The sequence below is a fragment of the Cyprinus carpio genome, chromosome B23 (genome assembly GCF_018340385.1).
Source record: "Cyprinus carpio isolate SPL01 chromosome B23, ASM1834038v1, whole genome shotgun sequence".
NCBI classification, from domain to species: Eukaryota; Metazoa; Chordata; class Actinopteri; order Cypriniformes; family Cyprinidae; genus Cyprinus; species Cyprinus carpio.
Window position 1 is genome coordinate 24213124 of NC_056619.1, and position 27527 is coordinate 24240650.

The 27527-nt window shown below is 34.4% G+C and overlaps 1 protein-coding gene across 1 annotated transcript in view; it reads right to left on the reverse strand.

The window, feature by feature from the left end:
• Positions 1-24798, reverse strand: part of vwa5b1 (von Willebrand factor A domain containing 5B1) — a 44019-nt gene extending 19221 nt beyond the window's left edge. The window contains exons 1-11 of the mRNA XM_019070625.2: positions 24012-24798; positions 19687-19897; positions 18548-18706; positions 17403-17622; positions 15985-16133; positions 15551-15682; positions 13328-13452; positions 9326-9502; positions 4834-4944; positions 3743-3945; positions 149-263 (exon numbers count right to left, since the gene is read on the reverse strand). Of these exons, the coding sequence (XP_018926170.2) occupies positions 149-263; positions 3743-3945; positions 4834-4944; positions 9326-9502; positions 13328-13452; positions 15551-15682; positions 15985-16133; positions 17403-17622; positions 18548-18706; positions 19687-19825 (1530 nt within the window). The 5' untranslated portion in view covers positions 19826-19897; positions 24012-24798. The remainder of the gene's footprint in view (positions 1-148; positions 264-3742; positions 3946-4833; positions 4945-9325; positions 9503-13327; positions 13453-15550; positions 15683-15984; positions 16134-17402; positions 17623-18547; positions 18707-19686; positions 19898-24011) is intronic.
• Between the last annotated feature and the right edge of the window lie 2729 nt (positions 24799-27527).

Here is a 27527-nt window from a genome sequence, read left to right on the forward strand (position 1 = left end):
CTCATGTTTGACTAAACAAAACCAATTGTTAATTGCTAATATATTTGGACACTCCACAATTTACATGGCTGCTGTAATTGCTTTGCAGTGACATTCAAAATAGCAGGCAGTTGCGCTGGAAGATAAACATGTCAGAGGAAATGAGGACCTTGGGCTGCAGTCGTTCTCCTTCTGCCAGGAACTCAGCTGTGCCTCTGGAAACAGTGGCCAGTCCTAAAACCAGCCTTCTGCACGCACCCTGGCCTATCCCGAACGTGTAACACCTGCCATGATGCAAACACACACACACACACACACAGACACAGCAGGTGCGGTGAGTCTGTGAAAACATCAGAAGAGCAATACATTATGAAGAAACTGCAATTCTATCGGATGACGCTCTGCCAGACAGTATCACTTTAATTCTCTGAACTTTACTGCTGTATTAATTTTGGGATTGGCAAGCATGCTGTCAGAAAGACAGGAAGGAACATATTCATATTGTTTATTTGAATAATAAGCATCAAATCTAACATAGATTGTGCAACTCTCTGTCTCACAACCTGCCTTCTAAGGAAGCATCCGTAATGAAACAGACTGATTAGGAATGCTGTAGATAGACCGCAACTGCATACTGCACACAAATAGCAGGCTTCAACAGAGACTCACAGCTATGCTGAAAAACTGTTTAAACCAGCCTAAACTGGTCCTTGCTAAAACCTGCAAGTAGACCAACAAACCAACTTAGTATAAGAGGACTGATTCCAGTACAGTTTCACTTTAGGATGTTGCTAAGCTAGCAACACAATATTACAGCACAATATAAAATATATAAATAAAAAACTAAAATACCACATCGACATTATTGGGTACAACAGTCCATTTTTTCATTAGCCTTTGTTTTTTGCAATCACTTTTTTATAAGGAACTATATATAAGTAAAGATATAATAAATATACATCAATGAAACTAAAATATACTATACTAGAATTAGGTACAATAGTGCATTTTTTTTTTTTATAAATTAGTTTCTCCCTCTATTCTTCTTCATAATGAGCTACAGTATATATGAGTAAATATATAATAAACGTAAAAAGAAATACTAAAATAAAATACTACATACTAGTACTGGGTACTACACCCATTTTTTTTAGACTTTTAAGAAATAAAAAAGTAAATTTTTTACTCTGTTTTACTACAGTGCCTATGATGTCTTAAAAATGCTGTCTAGGTAGGCAACTCCCTAGGTTTAGGAACCAAACTGATATACTGAAGTCATATTTGAAATTTCTACAATCTCTAGATTTGAGCTTTAATACACAGTATCTGAAGGCAAACAGTAGTAATTGAAGACGAGTGACCTTCAGTGTAGGCAGCAACATCTGCGGCTCACCGCGTGTGAGATATGAGAGAACAGGGAACACATCTGTCCATTTACTAAAGTGTGGATGGGCAATCAGATGAGTTTGCTGAGAAACATTCTTCCCTAACAAGCAAAGAAAGCCGAGTCATGTCCTCACAGCAGAGAAACGGAGTGCAGTGAGACACATTTTTGATTATTCTGCATCGTCTGTGGATGGCAAGTGCTGTTTAAGGCAGTAAATTACACCACAGCTTCACTTCCCAGGCATCGTGTGTCTATTGTACTGCAGGAACGGCTGTTAAAACCCACGGGTTCCTCCATTCATTTGAAAGAAAGCTATTGTCGCATCTGTTCTAGGAGGATGGGGAAGAAAAGAAGTGCTTCTATGAGGTGAACATCTCGGCAGGTGATAAATGGACTGGAGGTGGGAGATGGAAGCCTCTCGGAAGCAGCAGAGTGCGGAAACAAAGCCTACGAATCCCAGCCGCATTATGGCTAGTGCGGCTCTAAAAGGATTAGACGGAGAGACATCAATTTACTGTTGCTAGCGGCTGCGCTGATCTGATTATGATCTTATTACCTGAATAGTTCTGCAGCTCTGTATCCTTGAACCTATGATATTAAAGGATTAGTTCTCCCAAAAATTAAAGATTTGAGTCATTTAATCAGCAAATCGTTCCAAAACCGTATGTGGAAAATAAAATAGGATATTTTAAAGACTGTCCAAGCTGCTCTCTTCCACATAAATGAAAACATATTGTGATCAGAAGCCGGTTTCTCTTACGAAAAAAAAAGTTTATTCCAGTTTGCTATTAGTATACTTCTTTTAAACTAAAAATAGGAAAGTATGCTTTTAGTTTACTTTTTATGTACTTCTCAGAAATGGGCTTTATGTACTTCTCAGAAATATACTTAAAATGACATTTAAGTATACTTAACTTATACTTACAAAAAGTCTAAATATACTTGAACTTTACTTAAGTATACTTAATAAAATAAACTTGAAGTATACTACTTTTTGGTAAGGGTTGCATTAAAAAGGCACCATATATGATGTAAGATTCCAGCACTATATTCCAAGTTATGATAGTGAATGCTATTCAATATGATCTATTATTATCTATTTAGCATATTCAACAGAGTTAGCTCACTCAAAAAGGATTATTCTGTCATCATTCACTCACCTTGGTGACTTTATTTTTCTGCACACATTAGAAGATAATCTGGGGTTCAAACAACATTGAGTTTCATTAAAAGAAAACACTGAAACCTTTTTCAGTATATCTCTTATGTTCCAACGAACAATGAAAGTCATGCAGGTTTAGATCAACATGAGGTTGAGTAAAGAACGACAGAATGTTAACTTTCAGGTGAACTATTTTTTTAACATCTGTTTGTGTTAGTTTGCTGAAATATTCTCTTTTTTATTTGATTAATAATCAACTTGCTTAAATTTCTTTCTTTATTGACAATATTCAACTTTATATAGTATACATTGTGTTTCCAGTTATATTTATGTTCTCAGTATATTTTTGAGAATAATTATGAATCTATCCAAAACCACTGAAATTGCGTCACGATCAGTGCTGTTTTTGTCATCTAACTACAACTAAAGCTGAAAAAATAAATATTAGATGCAAAACTTATACTATACAAACATCTGAACTTATTCTGAAATAAAACAAGTTTAAGTACAATTACCAAAAACTTAAATAAATAATTAATGCTAAATAGAATAAAAATAAAAACCACATAAAATTGCTTAAACTTTGACTAAAATTAAAATAAAAAACTCAAATTCTATACATTAAATACTACAATAGAATATAAATAAGCACTGTTCAAAATAAGCTAAAGTATTATAATTCAATCAAACTGTTGTCAGAACAAGTATTTACATTTCTAGTGAGAACAAATACCCTCAAACCTGTGATGTGTTTTGATGAGCCACATTTGAGAATATTACCTTTTGGTTGAACTGTTTCCTTAAATGCAAAAAGGTTTTCTATATTTTTATTATTACTTTTTAATAGACATTCTGCCAGACTCAGAGATCTCCCAAAAACAATAGTGTATGATTCACAACCCAATTTATTAAGTCAATTAAAAAATAAAATGAACAAGATCAACGTCCTAAAAATCCACCAAATGTTCAGATTAATACATTAGCACAACTTTTTAATTACACAGTACAATCGTATTTGATGGACGCTAACAATTATCTGAGATTACAATGCAACAGCACATTATACAGCAGAGCATGGCACTAGCAATGCAAAGGTCATGGTTCGATTCCCAGGGAATGCATAAACTGATAAAATATACACCTTAAATGCAATGTAACTTGCTTTGGAAAAAAGCATCTGGCAAATGCACGAGTGGGAATGTGCAAACTCTGACCTGTTGAACCTGGCGTGGCTGCGGAGCAACTCAATAACCTTCCCCGTGTTACTGACGGCGCCGTCGGTCAGGAGGAAGAGCAGGCGAGGATGACCTCTCTGCATGGGCTGCCGTAGGATCCAGTTGAGAGGAGCCAGTATGTTTGTGCCACCCATGTCAGCCCGGATCTTCTTCACATGCTCACAAGCCAACGCCAAGCTCTCCTGTGAAATACATGAGGTAACAAACTATAAAAAACTAAACTATAATTGCAGCAGACTGATCTAATAAAAAAAAATTCAGTTAATCTATATTATTAACACACAATAAATTGATATAATATATAAAAAATTTAATTAAAAAAAGAAAAAATTAAATATAAAAAAATAAAACAAAATATTTTCATAAAATATACATACACAATATAAATAAAAAAAAAACACACACAAAAAAAAAAAAACAAAAAAAAAAAAAAAAAAATTTTATAGTCCACTGTCAAACATTTTTAGAAACCTCATTAAATTTCATTACATTTATGCTAAAATGAAAAAAAACTGTTTGCCACAGAGATAAAGAAAAAAACCTACACTGCGAAATAGTTCTTCCTCAATATTTTTCTCTTTTAGTGCAAAAATATAAAACAATTTATATCATAAATTCACTTCAAAAGCAAAAGAACACTATTAAGTCACTTTATGTTTAAATAAAAAAAAAAAAACATCTGCCAATAGACTAAGAAAAATAGACATGTTATTTGAGTTTATTTTTCTAATCCCACTGGCAGATTTTTTTCTTGTTTTAAGAATGAAGTCACTTAACTTTGCTACATTTTTCAGAAAACAAGACTTAATACATTAAATAAATTTAGATATTTGTGCTGGAAAATAATAAAAATACTGAGAAAGAACTTTTTATTTATTTATTTTTTTTGCAGTGCACTGACTAAGCAGTGTTTATATAAATGATAAAATCAGTATGAAACTCTACCAGACATTCATCATACCCAGACATTTTCCACTGGATCCCGGCAGAAAAACACAAGCATTGATCCTCTGGACAGTAACTGCTGATCTAATGAGGTCAGTGAGTGCGGGTCCCTGCGGGTGACTAACCTCATCGTAGCTCTGACTGGTGGCAAACAGCGTTTTGAACTTGGATCCGAAGCCCACTATGTTGAATAGGCATGCTGGGAAAAGACTTTTCAGAATCACAACCATTGCGTCCTGTGAATGCAGACAAGAGGAAGAGGTCAACATGAATGATTCTGCATTACTCATTATTATTTCAACTATATGTATTACACACACACACATTTAAATACAGTTGTATTTTGCATTACTCGTTACTCCACATTACTCCACAAAAATATTTAGCAGATAAAAAAGGTTCTTCGGCATTGCTGAGAACCAGTAACAACTCATAATAATTATTATATATTTAAAAAAATGTTATATCTAATTTTATAAAAATATATTTTAAATATAATTCATTTATTTTTATTTTTTTAATAATATTGTTTTTATTTTGATATATTACAACATTTGTTGTATAATAATATTTTATAAGCAATTTGTAATGTACTTGTGTGTTTATAGGTTTTTTTTTTAATATAGGTTCTTAAATATAATTCACACTGAGTTTACATCTTTCATTGCATTTGACTTGCTCATAGTGATTTAATAACCTACTTGCATTAACAGAGATTATAGTCATTTGCCATTGCTTCTGTAAAGCGACTCTAATTACAGGGTTAAGTGCTGTAACTATTATAGACACTGAGGGCGACCTGTTTCCCCAAATGTTTAGACTGGTGGTCGATTGCCAGTGGCATTCCAGCTGTGTCACTCTTGCTTGGATTGAACCAACCATCTTTGTAAGCAGACCTAAAGCCATTAGGCAACTGTGTAGCATCGCTCACTGAACACCACAATTATACCTGTCAGACATCCATATTGTCTCATCTAAATAGAGAAATAATTTATCATGCTGCTTCTCAACAGACTGACGGCAGGTACAGCGGCGAGTAATTAGCATGAGTTTATAATTAAATTTGTAAATATGAATGAGATTATAAAAGAAGAGTTCTAGCATTTTCACAGTTTTTACAATGATAGGGTCTGTTGACATTTTGAATTAATTAAAAAAAACTAATCACCAGTTTTGTTCTAATAATAAAAACAAGTCTACCTTCGGCAAAAACTTCTTCACAAATTCAAAAAGAACTTGACACACAGAGAGAAATGATACTTAGTTCTTACCAAAAATGACCTTGGAAATTGCATTGATTTATTTTAATGCGGTTGAAAAAATAGTGGCTTTCAAGCTTCAAAAAGTCTCAAAAGATGCATAAAGTATAATATTGTAAATGTTTTGGAATCATACAATAGCTTTGTGTGAGAAATTATTTACTGAAAATGTTTTCATGAGAGTTTAAATGTCTTTTGAGTCTAATATTGGCAATGAATAAGTTTATGAAATCGGTCAACTCACTAAATAATGATTTAAAGGAATAGTTCCCGCAAAAATAAAAATTGGCTTAAAATGTATTTATTATGGATTATGGACACATATTTTGGCCAGAGGCAACAGTTTAAAGTTTTTTTTTGTTTTGTTTACAAACAGTATTCCCTTCACAAGTGATGGACTGGAGTCATATTGATTGCTTGTGGATTATTGTGATGTTTTAATCAGTTGTTTTGACTCTCATTCTGACGGCACCCATTCACTGCAGAGGATCCACTGGCGAGCAGGTGATGCTAGTCTTCTCCAAATCTGTTCTGATGAAGAAACAAACTCATTTACATCCTGGATGGCCTGAGGTTAAATACATTTTAAGCAAATTTTCATTTTTAGATAAATACATAGCAGAAATGACCAGCAAAATTCTTCAAATTTTTATTTTGTGTTACACGGAAGAAAAAAAGTCACATGAGGGTAAGTAAAATGTTAATGTCTGGGTGAACGATTCCTTTCAGTGTTATTAGATGCATCTATTGTTGTCCTCCTCCAGCCCAGGAGAGATCACGCTGGATATATGACATTTCAGCACGGAACAAGTCTTCTTGAGGGTCAAGGATATTCAGGGAAGGATATTACCGCTAGAGTGACCTGAGCCTTTACTTTAGAGCAGTTGGTGTCTGTGGTCAGAAGGGGAAGATCCTCAATCAAAACGGCAGTGAGTCATCGCTGGCTCGTGCGTCACGCTGCAGAGCCCCGTCAACAGGGGACACGCGCACAGACGCTCATTCACACATTCACAGCGCAGGAAATATCCAGTCTCAGCACGCAGACTTACCAAGTTCAATTATCGTAGCTGCTTGAGCTATTCAGTGCAACAAGCTGGTTATTTCATTACAAAACCCCTTCAACAGGCTACTCAAAAGCTCTGATTTGATTCAGAACTACAGAGCCACATAATGTTCAGTGAAGTAATGTAGCAAAAACTATTAAAACAAAAAATAACTATGTACTCTAAGTAAGTTACCTAAATCTCTTATGAGATGTTCAAAATTGTGAGTGACAGTTAAGGGGTTTAAATGACTGTTTTCTATTTGAATATATTTTTTTAAAATTAATTTATTTCTGTGATGCAAATCTGAAATTTCAGCATCATTACTCCAGTCTTCAGTGTCACATAATACCTAAGTCTCTTATGCTCACCAAGGCTGCAAAAATAAAGTAAAAATTGTAATATTGTGAAAAAATTAATTGTCATCCATCCCCTCGGTGGGACGCCTAAGTTTACTGCACTATATTACAATTAAATCCTAATCTAATCATGACAAACTATATATCGTTGGAAAGGTCTAAAACTCCTAAATTTATATTTTACCACCGTTTTTTTGTTAAAAATTATGTAGGAAAAGTAATAGATTAATTTATGACAAGAGTGCACCTCAAAAATGTCTTCTTCATTGCCTTTTTCTCCATCACACTTTAGAAATCAGCAGAAATTATATATCATTTGAAAACTTAAAATCTCAAAATTCATCCTTTGAAAATCATTTTAAAATCAGACATTGCATTACCATGAAAATGGTACATCAAAACCATGTTACAAAATGTTTTCATTCATGAATTATAAAAATTTAAGTTTGGATCGTGCAATTTCACGTCTATGTTCAAAAATGTGAGTGACAGTTAAGGGGTTTAAATTAATGTTTTCTATTTGAATTTTTTTTTATTATTATTAATTTATTTCTGTGATGCAAATCTGAAATTTCAGCATCATTACTCCAGTCTCCAGTGTCACATGATCCTTCAGAAATTATTCTAATATGCTGATTTGCTGCTTAAGGTACATTTTTTATCATCAGTGTTGAAAACAGTTGTGCTGCTTAATATTTTTTGTAGAAAACTGATACATTGTTTTATTTGTTATATTCTGTGATGAAAATAATAATGTTCAAAAGAACAACATTTATTTGAAATAGGCATCTTTTCTAACATTATAAATATCTTTACTGTCACTTTTGATCAATTTAATGCATACTTTCTGTAAAAAAAATTGTTAATTTCTTCTTAAAATTTTTTTAATTAACCTAAGACTTTTGACTGGTAGTATATGTACAGTGTTTATTCTAAAAAAAACTTAGATTCAAATAGCAAAGGTTAAAATTCAGTGTTTCTTAAACTTTTCACTAAATGAACACAATTCTGAATTATACTTGTTCAAATTTACATTTAGATACCATATAAAAGCTGTATACTTAATTGAACATTTTAGAATGATAATACAAACAAATTATTGAAATTCTCAACCTATTCAATAAAACATACTCACACTGATTCTCGTTTCTCTAACAGCTTTTTGCTAGACAGAGAAGTTTAAAACAGTGACATCTCCATTTTGGTTTGAGTTTTGCAGGTCTTCCTTACAAGAAAGTTTCTGAATTTATCATTTAAAAAAAAAAAAAGGTTTGCTTAAAATTACTGAATGTTTCTCATTTTAAGATCTCCAGCTAAATCAGAATGTAAATACTTTGAATATTAAATATATGCAGCCCTACTTGCTAATGAGTAACTGCAGTGAATGGGTGCCATCAGAATGAGAGTTCAAAAGCTGATAAAAAACATCAAGGGTTTGTTTCTTACAAACATGCAGCTTTTCACTTTACAAGATGTTAATTGATGGACTTGAGTGGTGTGGATTTTTGTGATGTTTTTATCTGCTGTTTGGACTCTGACGGCACCCATTAACTACAGAGGATCCAGTGGTGAGCAAGTGATGTAATGCTAAATTCATCCAGATATATTTAGATAAAGAAACAAACTCATCTACATCTTGGATGGCCCGAGGGTGAGTACATTTTCAGCAAATTCTTTAGTGAATTACTCCTTGAAGGACTGATAATATCTGTGCTCTCCAACTCCCATAAAGCTGTCCAATCAGATTTATACTGTTGAACACAGGTGGGCGAACTGTCTCTCCATTAAATAAGCACTGCCGTGTGTATGTAAAAACTTGTTTCCATTAATGGTTATTAACACGACTGACGCATTTTAGGGGTTTTAAACTGCTGAATAAATTAGGATGTCATCAAAAGTTAATAAGCATTGGGAGTGAGGGCCAGAGTTAGTTTAACACAGAAGCACAAGCATTACCTTAACTCGACTGATGTTGACACCACTCATGCTTCCACTGCGGTCAATGAGGAAGATGAATTCCCCCTGAATGCTCCGCAGGTCAGAGGTCATCGAACGGAGGTCTGGGCAGAAGTTCAGCATGACCACGGGGTTGTGGAGGATGTCTTTATGGAGTCTCTTCCGAATGATGTCCACCTACACACCACACATCAGCCAGTGAAACAGCCATTACCCAAGGCTATAATGGGAAAGCTGGTGAATCTCATAAAAACATGCCACATTAACAACAAAATGAAAAAAAAAAAAAAAAAAAAAAAAATAAGAATTTACACTTTTTCATATAGACAATAAAGCCCATTTTTAGGAACATTAAAGGGGATGTCTAATGCTATTTCATGCATTCTGACTTACTTACACTGCTAAAGAGTTGGATTCTCCTGCAAAACATGACCAAAGTCTCAAAAGACGAGTTGGGCGTAGATATGAAGGATGCAATACTACTCTATAGGTACTCAAGCAATTAGGCATATTTGATCAATTTTTTTTCTTTAAATCAACACAAATTAAAGCTAGTATAGCAAATACACTAACTTTTAGAATTGAAATATATCATAACTTTTTATAAAAGTATACTATATAGTAAAACACTCAATACATATGATGGAGATTTGATGGGAAAATATGCTTAATTCTCATAAAAATGTCACAATAGGCTTAGGCAAAATTATATTTATACACACGCAATAAAATATTTTGTGTGTATATAGATACAATATGCAAAACAAATACTATATGTATAGTATTTAATTTAGTTTATGTGTTTATATGTTTGTGTGTGTTTGTATTCTATGCTTTATATACTGTATAGTATCCAAAAATGACTGTATGTAATGTATGTATGTATGCGTATATTGATAGACAGACAGACAGACAGACAGACAGACAGACAGACAGACAGAGGAAGGACGAGATAGATAGATATATAGATACACAGACACACACAGACAGACACACACACACACACAGACACAGACAGAGACACACACACACACACACACACACACACAGAGAGACACACACAGACAGAGAGACACACAGACAGACAGACAGACAGACAGAATCCAGAATGCAGCAGTGAGAGTTGTCTTCAATGAGCCAAAAAAAGCTCACGTTACTCCTCTCCTCATCAGGTTACACTGGCTACCAGTAGCCGCTCGCATCAAATTCAAGGTATTGATGATTGCCTACAAGATGACCACTGGCGCAGCACCCATATACCTAAACTCACTAGTTCAAACTTATGTGCCCTCCAGAAGCTTGCGTTCTGCAAGTGAACGGCGCCTTGTGGTGCCATCCTAAAGAGGTTCAAAATCACTCTCACAGACCTTTTCCTGGACTGCTCCCCAGCTGGTGGAATGACCTCCCGATCTCAATTCGAACAGCTGAGTCTTTACTCATCTTCAAAAAACATCTAAAGACACATATTTTTCACCAGCACTTGACCAACTAATACTAGCACTTACCTTTTCTTTTCTTTCTTTTCTATTCTATTCTATTCTATTCTATTCTATTATTGAAGAAAAAACATACTGTAGCTACGGGTTCTGTGCTGACTAACTGAAACTTGTCATGGCACTTGTATGATCTGACTGCTTATATTGTTCTCATTTGTAAGTCGCTTTGGATAAAAGCGTCTGCTAAATAATTAAATGTAAATGTAAGTGTACATAGATAGATAGATAGATAGATAGATAGATAGATAGATAGGTAGATAGATAGATAGATAGATAGATAGATAGATAGATAGATAGATAGATAGATAGATAGATAGATAGATAGATAGATAGATAGATAGATAGATAGATAGATAGATAGATAGATGCACACAAAATATTAATATTGTATAAATCAATGCCATCAATTAAATGAACAAAAATTATAATTTAGATTTTTATTGAAATATGACCCAGAAAGAAAAAAGAAAGAAAAGGGGCAAAAGGAAAGGAAAAAACCCTCACAAAGAATGTGGGTATAATAACCTGGAGGTTGAGTATGCAAACTGTTCATTGTAAGGTGGTTAAATGTGAACTTTCAGTGGAAGTATTCGAATCCTTCTGAAGGATGCCAATTAGCCTACTGTGAACTGCTCTAAAGAAAGTATTTCAAATTAGCCATGTTTTTCAACCACTTTACATCACGTCTCAATTAGTTAGTCCTTTGTACATTAAATTACTTCTCAGAAATCTGCTGTTTCCATGACTCGCTTTCTAAATTTACTTTTGTAGGAAATAGCTTTCTTCTATATACATACGTTTCTTCTCTTAAATGTCTCAAACAAAACTGAGCACAAATATCATTATTGTAATATTATTTTCCAAATTCAGATTCACATACTATCAGTTACTTGATTATTGAATGAAATAAAAATGACTAAAACATTCATCAGAATTTCTCCTTTTGTGTTCAACAGGAGAAAGAAAGCCATACGAGTTTAGAATAACGTGGGTGAATAAATGATCATTTTCATTTCTTTTATTCAGTGTCATTCAGCTCACGTCAGCAAATGATTGATAGAGCCAGACACTCATAAGCATGTGAAACTATGAGCCAAGATCATAATTTAGAAAATCGTTTATGGTTCACGGATTCCCCTCTCGTGCTCTAAAGATTTTATTACAGGAGCACACATCCCGAAGGAGGTGAAGTTAACCCTTATTTCGCTACACGGTAGGTAGAAACACTATGGACTGAAGACCTTTGACGGTTTCCATAGAAACGTCTATTCATTGCTGATGATTTTAGGGCTGAATGTTCTCTCCCTCCTGTTGAGGAACAGCACTCACTTAAGGATGCAATTGAAGCTTTGCACAGCTGAGAAACATAGATCTGCGCTGACATTCCCACTTAATGTAACTACTTCCTGAAGTGACGATTAGCAAGAATTAAATAGATTACCTAACTAAATTTGATTTCACACTTGATTTTCAGTATGAGTGTCATTAGGCTTGGAATTAAAAACCCTGAATATTTTAGAAAACTTTGGGGTTAGTAAAATTTATTTAAAAAACAGAAATAAATACTTGCATTAAGGATGCATTAAATTGATCAAAAGTTACAGTAAAGACATTTATAATATTACAAAAGATTCCTATTTTAAGTAAACACTGTTCTTTTGAACTTTCTATAAAAAAATAAAAATAAATTACTACTGAAACTCTGGCTTTGCATCACAGGAACAAATTAAATTTTTAAATGTATTAAAATATAAAATTGTTATTTTAAATTGCAATAATATTTGACAATATTGTTGCTGTTTTTTTCTTTACTGTATTTATAATCAAACAAATGAGCATAAAAAGACTTCTTGCCAACCCCGAACTTTTGAATGGTGCAAAAATATAAAAAATAAATAGATTAAAAGTGACTGAATATATTCATTAAATACTATTTGATTAATAATTACATTTGTCAATATTAATATTATTAAAATAAGTTACAATTTACTGAATTTGACTGGTTGGAAATAATTAAATCACAATTAATTTATTCTATTAACACCTATTACCATCAGTTTTATTTATTTACTTATTAACAAATGTATTATTAATTTATTCATGTATTTATTTATTTTTTCCTTTAGGTTTATATATCAAAAATGAGTACTGTAGTACCAATTATATTGAAATTTCTTGTTCAAAAACTATAGTTTTTGGTACTTTTGTCAGTGAACAAAATCATTCCATGAAAAAATCTTAATCTGATATATTACATGCTGGTTTATTTATGAACGTCTCAGTCACAAAAACACACATCTAGAGAACATTATTTCAAACAATCACCGCTTCCTGTGCAAATTTTTTATGTTAACAACTATATTTAAAAATCACCACAAAATACCAATTATATTGAAAAAGCACCACAAAAGCATCCTAGTGTTGTACTACTTGTTTTGAAATTTTTTATGTTAATATCTGTTTTTATGTCTGTTTTCTGTATTCCCTCTTTCACCGTCTCACTCACGGTCTTTTCATTACTGCAGTCCTTCTTGGTGGCCTTTATGTAGTCGCTCCGTCCTTTCAGATGCTCATCGTATTCCTCCGGCGTCATGTCTCCGTCTTCGATGAGAACGTGTGGCAGATGGGGCTCTACGTGAAGAAAGGAAGAATTACTATCTTTGGACAGCATTAAAACCTCTCCGTGTGGAGACACAACAGTGAATTATGACAGCAGACGATGAGATGCATTACTGCCAGACATGAAGGACTCCCACGGTGGCGGTATTTCTTCAAAACAGCAGCTGTATTAGACACAGAGTGCGTTGGCACCATTAATACGCCTGAACGTTTGCCCCTTTGACTCGGCTGCCTTATCAGTTCAATTGCACAATACTGGCCTCGGGTCACCTGTGGAGTGAGGCAATCTTACGCCGCAGCTTATGAGGCATCGAGGGATTCATTTATGCCTCCCAGACGCCGACGAAGGTCGAGATGCATAATGGGGTGGCTGAAGAAATATAGAGCTCAACTAAACAGTGCCTATAGAGTGAGAAATGATGTTATATGGCTGTGGACCTGGGAATGATGTTTCAATAGCCTATGATTTAATAAAGCGCCTCTTGTTTGGACAAGCTTTCAGGCACATGGAGAGATTAGCACTGGCTTGCTTTGAAAGGCTGACTCTATTGTCCAGTTAGCACAGGTCAGAGTGGCTGTGATCTTGTTTGTCTGTCCATGTGGGGATCAAATGGCCTGACAAAAAACAACATTGCTGTGATGGTCCACAAGGAAAACAGATTCATAAAGGGACTAAAATGTTTGCTTATTGCCATAAGAAGTGGTTGCTAGGATGCTAGTTGCTGCCCTGAGTGGTTTTTAGCATTACTGTTGCCAAGTTTTCTAAGGATGGTAATCATAAGAATTTAATTCAGATTCCTTTGAACAATTATGATTCCTTAATGATTCTTTTAATACTTGTAAGGAATAAATATTTAATAATAAGAAATATAATTGCATTGCCAAATGATGATATCCTTTCAGTAATTAAAAAAACACATTTAAAACAATTCTTGAAAAAAGGTGTGTTATATTTTTTAACGACTTTTCACAATCTTTTTAGAGGTGGCATAAATGCAACCCAATAATTGGTGTTCGCTATATTTTCAGCAACATTATACTAAACAAATTAAACATCCATATTTAATGATATTTATTTATTATTGCATATTTATTGCATGTCATATAAACAACCGGTCAGTAACTTGAAGTTAACTGTAAACGTTTTGTTTCACTTAAACTTTTGATTCACTAAAAGAACCGGCTCATAAGAGTCATTCTTTCAGGAATCACACTATAACTGGTTGCGCTGTCTGTTTCTGAATCACTAAAAACAACCAACTCAGATTCTATTGTTTATGAATTAGACTGCAGTAGTTGCGCTGTACTGTATGCGCACTATGATTCACTGAAAGATCTGGATCATAAAAGTCATTTGTTCAGAAACCAGACAACACTGGTTGTGCTGTATGTTTTTGATTCACTAAAAAATGGCTTATCTTTCACACTGGTTGCTTTGAAAATTTTGATTCACTACAAATAAATGGTTTATAAGAGTCATTTGTTTGGGAACTGGACTATACTGGTTTCTGATTCAGTAAAAGAATCAGCTGATGAGAATTATTCATTTGGGAGTCGGACTACACTGGATGTGCTGGATGTTTTTGATTCACTAAAAAAGAACATGGTCATAAGAGTCATTTGATCAGGAATCGGACTACACTGGTTACGCAGCATGTTTTGATTCACTAAAAAGAACCGACTTGGAGTCATTCGCTCAAGAATCAGAATACACTAGTTACGATGTATGTTTGTGATTCACTTAAAAAGGTTTATAAAAAAACATTCATTCAGGAATCTGACAACACTGGCTGCAACTGAAAATGTCCGATTCACTAAACCGGTTTATAAGAGTCATTCATTTGGAAGTCGAACAACATTGGATGTGCTGTACATTTTTGATTGACAAAAAAAAAAAAACAGTTTACAAGAATCATTTGTTCAAGAGTCGGACTACACAGGTCACGTTGTATGTTTTTGATTCACTTAAAAAGAACCAACACAGAGCCATTTGTTCAGGAATCGGACTACACTGGTCATGCTTCTTATGTTTCTGAGTCACTAAAAAGTGCTCCATATTCAGATCCTGATATACAGTATAATAATTATTGTAATTATGTGTGCTACACACCACTGGGGTAGATCAGTATCTCCACAGGGCAGTCGTAGGTGTACTTGTCTGCCAGAGTGATCACAATGCTGGTGGCCGAGCGAGCCGAGGGGTCAGCATCTGCCCGGATGGCGTGTGAGGGGCTTTCCACACCTGCACAGAGAAACTTCTAAAGCATCTAAAATAAGCAGGAGCAACAAACCGTTCTGCAACTCCAGCAGGAAGACGCATACTGCACAACAACCGGTATCAAATAATGTTATCAGTATGAAAAGTCAACATCAAACTATTAATGCATCACAATCATTTAGGCTTGAAAGTTGGCAGGATATATTTTGTCAGACATTTTAATCCAAATAAAGCATTACATTTTAGATGTATTCATATTTATTTCTCTGGAAATCAGGGGAATAGTATTTAATTCTAGACTCATGCATGAGGATGGAGGAACTGACCTGCCAGTAAATACGGCCCTCTGATCTCAAGATGGAAATTAAACTCATAGTCAATGGAGTTGATGGTCTCTTCCTCCAACAGAGCAGCCAAACACACTCCTGAAGCCGTCTGCTCGTGGGTTCCCACTGCACAGTGATGCTGATCCTTCCTGAGACAAATCAGCAGGAGATATTTTGATAAACTGCTCAATGTTTTTTGTCCATACAATGAAAGTCAGTAGGGTCTGACGTTGTTTAATTTCCAGTTTTCATGTTGTACATTTTGCTTAATCAACACATAATGCGATACCTAGAGAGATGGTTAAACAGATGGCAGTAAAAATTCTGTATGCAAATAAATGCAAGAAGGAAGACAAGTGGCAATTCAGTATGCAAATAGTAGAGCAATATCAGAGATTTTCAATCTTGCATATCATATGAACAACCAGTCAGCAACTGCTCTAATTTAAAGGGATAGTTCAAACATAAGAAGAAACATTTTTGAAAATTGACTTACCCTCGGGCCATCCTGAATGTAGATGAGTTTGTTTCTTCATCTAAAAAGATTTGGAGAAATTTAGAATTACGTCACTTGTTCACCAATGGATCCTCTGCAGTGAATGGGTGCCGTCAGAACGAGAGTCCAAACAGCTAATAAAAACACCACAATAACCCACAAGTAATCCACACAACAGCAGTCCATGGTTTATGGATGGATGTTTTTTTGTTTTGTTTTGTTTTTTTACAAATGCAGCTTTTCACTTTGCAAGACGTTAACTGATGGACTGGAGTCATCTGGATTACTTGTGGATTATTAAAATTAATTTGGTGAACAAGTGATGTAATGCTAAATTTTTCCAAATCTGTTCTGTTCCAATGAACAAACAAACCCATCTACATCTTGGATGGCCTAGGGGGAGAAAATTATCAGCAAATTTTAATTTCAGTATGCAAATTTTACACGGATATCAAAGATTTTTATGCATATCATATGAACAACCAGTCAGTATGTTTTTGATTCACTAAAAAGAACCAATTCATAAGAGAAACACCATCAAAAAACATCACACAGATATCAATGTCAGTTCAATGCATAACAATTCAATACATTTAAACTTTAAACTTAAATGTCCTAAAAAGTGAGTGTAATGTCTAACATGTCATTGCAGGTCAATGGGAGATTTTTAAACTTTAATCTTAAATGTCCTAAAAAGTGTAACATGCAACACAAAATGCAAAATAGGCAGCACAGATAAAGCTGATTTTATCTACAAAATACATTTCATGCTTTAAATTGGAGTCTGTATGTTAAAAAGTTCAGACTGAATGAATTGCTCTTACTAGGGTTTGGAGTTTAGAACTGAAATCAGAATTTTTGAAGATCATACAGTAAATACAGTGTATCAATGCAAATATTACAACATTAATGAATCACACACCTCCTAGCAGTGCTGGGTGAAAATGCCTGCTCCTCTTTGACAGAACGTTGGACTCTTGGAGAGCAGACGGGTGGTGAGCTCACCCGAATTCCCCCATTAGGGAGTGTGCTGAGCTCTGAGGAGGTGCTGACCAGTATATTAATGGTCTCCAGAGGGGGAATGACCCCCAGACTGACCACCAGCACTGTCCTCTCCTGATCCTCATCCAAAACGATATGTCCTGCAACAAGATGATTCAAGATGATTCATCAGTAAAGCCTCTGAAATGTGCAGTCAACTTCAATGAAAAAGCTTAATAAAATGGGTTAAAAGAATAGTTCTCCCAAAAATGGAAATTTGTGGAACATTTACTTCATCTGTGGATCCTCTGCAGTGAATGGGTGCCGTCAGAATGAGAGCTGATAAAAACTTCACAATAATCCACAAGTAATCCACAGTCCTCAATTAACATAAGGTGAAGCGAAAAATGGTGTGTTTGTAGAAACAAATACAAAATTAAGGCTTTTAAACTTTAAACTTCTGACAAAAAGACAAGTCCATAATAAGTAATAACACTTCCTCCGGTGAAAAAGTCTATCCTCTGTTGTCCTCTCACATCAAAATCCACCAACATATTTGTTTAGAACCATTTCAGACCATTTTCAATGGTCAAACAAACAGTGGTTGATCTGTGCATATTTCTCTCCTGATAAAGACAAGATGACTTTTCACTGGAGAAACCAAAATTATGAATAGAGGAATGGTATTTTAGTAAGAAGCAACTATTTAAAATTGTCTTGATGAATTTGTTTCTTACAAACACACTGCTTTTTGCTTCATGGACTGGATCCTGTGGATTATTGTGATGTTTTTATCAGGTGTTTGGACTCTCATTCTGATGGCACCCATTCACTGCAGAGGATCCAATGGTGAGCAAGTGATGTAATGATACATTTCTACAAATCTGTTCTAATGAGGAAACACACTCATCTACATCTTGCACTGCATGAGGCTGAGTAAATATTCAGCAAATTTTCATTTTTGGGTGAACTATTCCTTTAACTGGATTCAATAGGCAGTGTGACAGGCCTTACGTTTAAGCTCTGAATCAGGGATTAGCTAAGTAAGATCTTTGATGAGCATTATAAATGAGCATGCAATCTTACCACCTCCGCTCTGCGGGGTTCCATTGGCATTGCAACAATCAAAGTAACAGTCACCGATTTTCATTTTATCTTTGACCTGCACGGTCATTATCTGGCTGCCAATCATCGCTTCGAACCCGACCACCACACTGCACTCATCCAGAGGGTATATAAAGATTCCTGCATAAATCACAGGATTACAGGAGAACACATTGTTTATTACCTAATAGCAAAAGGTCCTCCCACAAAGCTAATTTTGCATTTGTCAGAAATTTAATCAATCGTTTTGGTACTTTCAGCATTGATCAATGCAAAATCCAATCTGCTGGAGTCAATACAACACTGCAGACCACAGAGCAGCAGTCTGCCGGTAACATTTCTAGACTTCACACAAATAGCTGATGAGGTTGGGAGGGAAAGACAAGTGTTTCTCTTTCCTTCAGGGCATTTTGACAAAGTATTAATATGACTATAAAGAGTTTAATGCATTTCTTCTCGGATTTCTTCTGAGGATGAGAATCATAATTGTGGTTTTTGTCAAAGGCTGAAAAGGATAAGTGCTTTTGGACAAAAAATAAATAATTACTGGGCCTGATGATGTAGCATCCTTTGAGATTATATTTAATCGGTGGATTCAATGGGACAGTGGCAAGGGTTAATGCTAAAGTTTAGGTTCAATCAATACTATACTCGCAAAAAATATTTAGGCCTAAATTTAAGATTTATTTATTTGAACTACAAATTTTCCATCCATTTGCATTTCACAGTTTTAATATAAACTCATAAACTTAATATAATGCATATTTGTCAGTCATTTATAAATTAAATAAGCAATATCTCGGCACTGGCATAGTTTATTAACTATTTGCATTGATTTGGTTTCATTTTCATATAATCTTATTTTCAAAATTGCAAATCAGCATAAATCTGTTCGTTTTGAAAACAATAACTGAAAAAAACTGGATTTATAAATCTGGTTATTGTGTATATATGACTGACAAATATGCATCACGTTTAACAGTTTAAGGTAAAATTAGTAATCCAAATATAATTTTTTGTTGTTGTTGTTTTTTTTTTGAGTGTAATAGTCAAGCAAGAGTCACTAATGATGGATATCACTTCAGAAGAAGTAATGCACCTATTTTAGACAGCATACTTACCCTCGATAGGGTGATCTTCTATGTTTTCATAGGTCAAGGAGGCTGTCATTGCCAGGGTGTAACCCCTGACACAGGAAGTGATGTCTGAGACGCTGAGAGGCACAGCGCTCCATTTGCTCTTGTTGATCAGGCCAGGCATGATGGTGGTTCTGTCCAGTACAGCTTCTCACATGAAGAGAAGGGAGTGAGAGGGGATGCTTCCTTAAAAAGCCTAGATAACATTGAAACTACGTTTTACAATATATCTCGCAGAATGTCAATTAATAAATAAATAACTCTTTGGGGCCAATGCATTTCATAAATTATTTTGGACACACGTTTATTTTTGTGGACAATGTATGAAAGTCCAGATAAGCATTATTATTATTAATATTATTATTATTAATAATTATTATGCATTGAATTTTCTCGCTTTAAGCAATAAAACAAAACATTAATAAATAAACATATATTTATTTATTTACTTACATACATGTCCAGAAAAAAACATCTAAACTTTAAAACAAGATAAATTTACTTAAAAAGCTGCTTGTATGACCTAATATTGTTATTATAATTATTATTACTTTTTTTCTTGCTATAATCAACAAAAATACATAACTTACAGAATGCAAATAAATAAAAGAGGCCAATACTTATTTATTTATTTATTTATTTACACTAAAATATGACTGTCCAGACAAAATATCTAAACATCCATACAAGCAAAAATGCATAAAGGATCTGAATTATTATCGTTCTCTCTCTCTCTCTCTCGCTCTACTGGTTTTCTTGTTTTAAGCATAAATCTAACATAATTGTGTGGTGTTAGTTAAAAAAATAAACTCCAATGAGAAAAATAAACTTTCAAAAAATATTCTCTTAAAACAAGACACATGCAGTATCTAATGATATTTTGTTTCTCAAGCTAAACTGATCTCATTTTAAGGATGTTTACAAAAAAAAATTTGTCTGATTTGAATCTGTTTGTCAAATAAATGCCACCTGGTTTAATATTTCATATCTATGCAGTGACATTCACAAATTTTAAATGTGGCTTAAGTGTCCAGTATCTGTGCTCTGAATAAAAAAAAAATCAAGTCATTCATATTGTCATTCATATTGTCATATTATCATAACTCATCACTCATGCCTGTCGCATTAATAAAGATGAGAAGACAACAGCATTATCCATATCGCTCTGGTGTCCGAATGAAGACCTCTGACAGGCCCACACAAACCCCCCGTCCCATGGCTAGATTTCTGGCACACAAACCGCAGGTCTGCTTCAGCGCCATCAAAGGGAACAGAAACCTCTGGCACATCAAACAAGCCACGGCAATGTAACAGATGCAGTGCTGATGCCATGACGAGTCAGTTTTTATCTGAGGTCAGCACACAGAACTCCAGACTGCAGGAATACAAAACCAGAGCAGCGTCTGTGTCTCACAGTTCCATTAATGATTGTTCCAGAAAAAGCGATTAACATGATGTAATACTCAAATTAACTAGTTTTCAGAGCACAAATGTGTTCTCTTTAACTTTTCAATTGATTCTCTTGGACAGTAATGGAATTGAAATGGAAAGCTAATGCGTCACAGATTTCTCTCCTTAGAAAAAGACACTCAACACCAAAGCTCTCAGTCTAGACTTTCAGGGGTGATCTCTCTGAATAATGTCTTAGACTCCGCTTAGTTTTGCCAGAATGCAAAGTCTGTCACCAAAAGATTTGTTTTAGAACTCTGTACTCTGTATTGTCAATTGTCTTTGTGTCTGTTTTGATTTCTATTAAAACATAAGAAGACATATCTGAGATGTTGACAAATAAATCATAACTGAAAACTGAGAACAAGCAATCTCCAAACAATGAAACTGTCACAAACGAGATCTCTTATATTATGACATTTATACATATTGCAATTGTTTCTCCTAAACCACAATGACAATCAAAGACTTTTGTTGAATCTGCTTCTCCGATTTGTCTGAAAACCACAATAGAAATTTGGAAAAGAGCTCAAAAATGCCTCACACTGTGCTAAGGTTTACAAATATTAGAGATTTTAATATGAGCTCAAACATTTTCTTAAATCTTTTAATGAATAACTTGAGGTATACTGCCGAGTAGTAGAACATATTTTTATGATATTATGAGATTATACACTATCATTCAAAAATATGGGGTTGGTAAGACTTTTTTTTAATGGTTTTAAAATAAGTTTCTTATATTCAGTAAGGCTGCATTTATTTAATCAAAAATAAAGTAAAGTAGTAATATAGTTAAATATTATTACCATTTACAATAACAGTTTTCTACTTTAATATTTTAAAATGCAATTTATTTCTGTGATGCAAAGCTGAATTTTCAGCATCATTACTCCAGCCTCAAAAATCACACAAACATTCAGAAATGTATCCCAAGAAACATATATTCTGCTACTGATGATAACATTTCTTATTATTATCAATGTTGTAAACAGTCATGCTGCTTGATATTTTTGTGAAACATTTTTCAGGATTTTTTAAAGAATATAACATTCAAAGTACATTTATTTGAAATATTTTTTACTTTATACATTTCTTTAATTTCACTTTTGATCAGTTTAAAAATAATTTATTTAATTAAAAACAAAAAAAAAATGTTACTGAGCCCAAACTTAAAAAAAAAAAAAAGTACTGTGAATTGTATTGTTTAACATGAATATATTTATTATTAATTTGCCATACCATTTAATTAATTATAATATATCAACATTATATCAGCAGTTCACAGCCTTGAAATGGCATCAGGCATTTAAAAGCCCATATCAGTTCACTACTAATGTCTTACTGAATATCAGCATTTAAATCTCTGTTTATTTCATCTAATGAATTACAGGAGAAACATCTGTGATAAAGCATCAAACAGAATCATGAAAAAAATAATAATGAGAACTCTATTAATTCTCTTGAACTCTGAGCGAGCAACCTCTGAGAAATATCCAAGAATATTAAAAAAAGAAAAAGCAAACTGCATTATAATTTATCTCAAGGCCGATATTAATCCTTGCTGAACTTCCACAGTGGGCCAGTGTTTTGGAAATTTAACTTGATTCCCAGCCAACTCGCCCAAGATTTATGAGCAACTATTCTCAGAGGACATAAATGTTTGAGATTAAACAGCTCCCCATTATCACAGAACAGATACAGACAATTTCATCAAGGTGTCCACATGGTCATAACTCTCAGACACAGAGGAACACCACCCCCTCTCTAATAGATTAGGGCTTGTGGACAGAGGAGTGCAATAGATTTCCCCATCGTCACACACGGCAAACAGGTCAAACACTGCCATCATGTGTCCCGAGAGGAGCGGACATTTCTGCACAAAGCAAAAGTGTCAACATCATCTTTAAACATGATATAACAGATGCTGAAATCATGCAGGTAACTTATGAGAATAAAACCTTCTTAAAAGTCTATTATGCTCACCTAGGACATGTGGCATATTATTATAATTTAGAATAACTGTTTTTTTTTTATTGTAATACATTTTAAAATGTAATTTATTCTTGTCATGCAAAGCTGAATTTTCAGCATCATTATTCCAGTTTTTGTCACATGATCCTTCAGAAATCATTCTAATATGTTGCTAAAAAAAACATTTATAACATCATGCAGGTAATCAATGATATTAAAACCTCAAAATAATCATCTCTTATGCTCACCAAGGCTGCATTTATTTGATCAAAAATACATTTTAAATAACTGTTTTCTATATGTTAAAATGTAATTTTTGTAATATGCTGATAAAGAAACATTTATAACAGATACCGAAGTCATGCAGGTAATCAATAATATTAAAACCACATAAATTAAGCTTTTTAAATGACTCTAGCAGAGCAGGTAAAGGTCAAAATCAATTTCATTCTTAATAACCATATGATTTTGTTTGTCCTCAGCATAAAATAAAACATAACTCTAGCTTTCTTCCATGTTCTATTCTAGGGGAGCCAAATCAGAAGAACCCAAAGTGACAGACAATAATCAAGCCCTGCCTCCCATCCATCCTCTCCCTGGAGCAGCGGAGTGTGAATCACTCCCAAAGAAATAGCCAAATCACCCACTCCACGCACTCCACGGCTGTCACCACACACACTGCGGGAGACACGGCACAGACACAAGCACCTGTTGATCCCGCATCTCCAGCAAACTACAGATGCATCACACGCGGCCGCAAGCTACTGAAATCCCTCTTTAGTGCTTTGGGAACACTTCCCAAATTCACCTTGAATCTAAAACAAAATACTTCATCTCAGTCCTCTGACTTCAGTTCCTCACACACTTTTCTCATAGCAGAAATCTCTTACCTCACATCTGCAGCGCTCGCAATTCTCTCTCAACGTCTGAATTGCTGAGGTCCAAAATAACATCAGGCTGCAACTCCGAAAAGCTCTCTGCCTCTTGGAGATGGACACAACAACTGAGCAGAACGGAGGACGGGAGGGAGGTAGAGAGAGAGAGAAAGAGAGAGAGACGGACAGATACAGAAGCAGCTGGAGGAATGTTAATGCAGTCAATCAGCACAGCAACATGTGGTTATGAAGCTCAGAGCTGGAAACGAGTGCTTGTCCTGTGCAACAGATGAACATGAACCCCACCAGCCCCCCGCCAACGCTCGATTCTCCCCTCAGCATCTGTACCACCCACCTCTCTGTCTCTTCGTAATCAGTGACGAGAGCCCATTCATGTATCCTATTTGATAGCCAGGGGTGCCACTGGCTGAAATGCAACATCATGCATGGGGGAAACGAGGGGAGGGAAGAGATCATAGATCATGCAAAGGATTCAGATTGAGAATTTTGGTCTCACATCCTTTTCTGTCGTGTTATCCGCCACTTTTGTCTTCCCATCATTCATGTTTTTCCCTCCAGTGACTTCTAAGCTCACTATCTCTTGACGGTTTTATTTATTTTTTTCTGAATGCATGTTGTGGCTGTGGTGCATGTGATTAATCTCCTTTTGCGGAGGACGTAACCATGACAATCAATATGGAGCATCCAGAGCTTTTAAAAAAGACAACAGGTTGGTTGGAGAAAGTGTGTGTGTGTGTGTGTGCATGTGTGTTTAGTGATGTGCTGCCTTGGCTTAAACCTCAGCTTCTGTTTCTCAATTAAATTAACATGTGATATTTACTGTCTCTCTTGCTCGCTCACTCTCGGTGAATGTCTCTTATCTCATCTGCTGGGATTTACTGAGGGCTGCAGCGGCTGCTGATTATTTCATCTGCAATAAAGATGAAAATATATCAAATCCAACTTCCAAAAGCTATGAACGGATATCAAAAATATCAGCTACACAATCTTTTTAACTAAAGATTCTTTGGACATATACATTTGACTCACAATTACGATGAAAATCTGAATTTCCTATATGAGAAAGCAGGCAAAAATGAATGCATAATGACTTTTGAGACAAATGCAAGATTGCATGACAGAAAAATGGCCCTGAGCACATTTTAATAAATCATTCTTAACACTGAGGTGTCAGGTTGAAGCATTCATTTTTTTAGTTTTAAGAAAACAAGCATGGTCCAAACAGGATAAATCCCTTTCTTGTATTAATCAATCGTTTTGGATAAAAGCAAATGCTAAATTAATAAATATACAAAAAGAGCATGGCTTTTAAACAGTGCAACATAAGGTTAAAGCATCAATAAAATCTGTAAACTGGCTTTTAGATCAGAAAAAGATGTAAAATATTTTAATGGAAAATTCTGTAATCATTATTCTTACACAGTAACCATAATCTAACTTTGGTATTTCTAGCAAGAGCATAGTAACCACAGGCAAAAACAAACATGGCTCTTTATTACCATGGTTACATCAACTATGGTTTCCTACATGAAGGTAAGGAAGGTATTCAAGTATAAAGGGAACTATCAAGAAATGTTTAGCCAAAACACATTGTGTCGTTACTATGCCTTCCCTCTCCTAGATTATAGAGTATTCATGTACTATTGCACCCAAAATATCATATTACTACATGTGTTACACAGTGTTAATTATTATTAATATTTTTATAAATATTATTTGTTATTCAGGTTTGTTAAGGATTTTTATTTTTTTATTTTATTTTTTATCTTAGTGTATTTTTAAAGTAAAAGTGATTACATTCAGGGGAGATTGGGCAAGTTGTAACACTTTTTTTTACTACAATGAACATTTCTCAGAATCAGATGTATTTTAGAAAATTAATTTCTGTAACAATTTTTCAACAATATTGCCCTTGGAAAAGATATAGTTTACACAGATGGGGAATGTTGTCACACTAAATGAGATAAATTGTCACAATACAAATTAACCATGGTTTTACTGCAAATAAAACCAAAAAAAACATGATTATAGTTAAACCACGGTAACCACAAATTAACCACGGTTTCGCTAGACTAATCATAGTTTAACCAACCAAATCAATACACCCTAAAAACATGGTTACTTCAGTTTTACTATAATAAAACCATGGTTAATTTTCATAAGGGTAGAACCATTTTTAAGTAATTGGCATTTCAGCATTTGGCAGTTATCTGCTATTCTTCTCCTCACCTCTTCTCCTCTCAGCAAGCTCTGTCAGGTTGGATGGGGACATACGCACATATTCAGGTTTTTCCAGATATATTTGATTGGGTTCAAGCTCATGAACTTTATTTTATTCTCACATTCCAGATTTTCAAACAGTTGTATCTCCCCATAACGTTCCAAACCTGTAAAAGCTCCATTCGTCTTCGGAACACAATTTAAGATATTTTGGAGGAAAACTGGGAGGTTTGTGACTGTCCCATAGACTGCCAAGTAAATAACAGTGTCAAGGTCCACTGCATGCTGCGTATGCTTTTCTGTGTCATCCGCGCCACAAGGATGCACTGTTTCTACGAGTATTTAGCTCTGATTTGAAAGAAAACAGCGCATCCTTGTGACGCAGATGATACAGAAGAGCATACACAGCATACGGTGATATGGAGAGACACAGAGGAGACCGCTGATAAAGGAATTATTGAATAAAGTCGTTATTTTAGTTTTCTTCACTTACAAATAATGTTCCCATCACTTCATATAACCCAGATTGCACGTCTGATGGCAGATGGAGTATTCTGACGACGACTTTCACACCATTTATGGACCTTTACACTGTTATTTACTTGGCAGTCTATGGGACAGTCACAGGCCTCCCGGTTTTCATCCAAAATATCTTAAATTGTGTTCTGAAGACGAACGGAGCTTTTACGGGTTTGGAACGACATGGGGGTAAGTGATTAATGACAAAATTTTCATTTTAGGGTGGAGTATCCCTTTAACATAAGGCAGCAACAACAAAACGTGAAAAAAATGAAGGGGTAAAAACAATTTAAAAATACAACTTATATAACCCAAACAAAACCACTGGTATATGTGTAGCAATACCTAACAATACATCGTATGGGTCAAATTTTCAATTTATCTTTTATGCTAAAAATCATTAGGATAAGTAAAGATCATGTTCCATGAAGATATTTTGTAAATTTATTTCCGTAAATATATCAATACTTAATTTTTGACTAGTAATATGCACTGCTAATAACATTCACCCTCACATTCCAGATTTTCAAACAGTTGTATCTCAGACAAATATTGTCCAATCCTAATAAACCATACATTAATGGAAGGCTTATTTATTCAGCTTCCAGATTATGAAAATTATGGTTGGTTTTTGAGTGCCCAGGGTCACATATATAAAAATATGATGAAACTGGAATTTTAATTAAAAATAACAAAATTAAAAATAAATATAAGTGAAGTTTAGTTAATACAAACAAAAAAATATACAAAATTCAAAAAAATACGAAAATA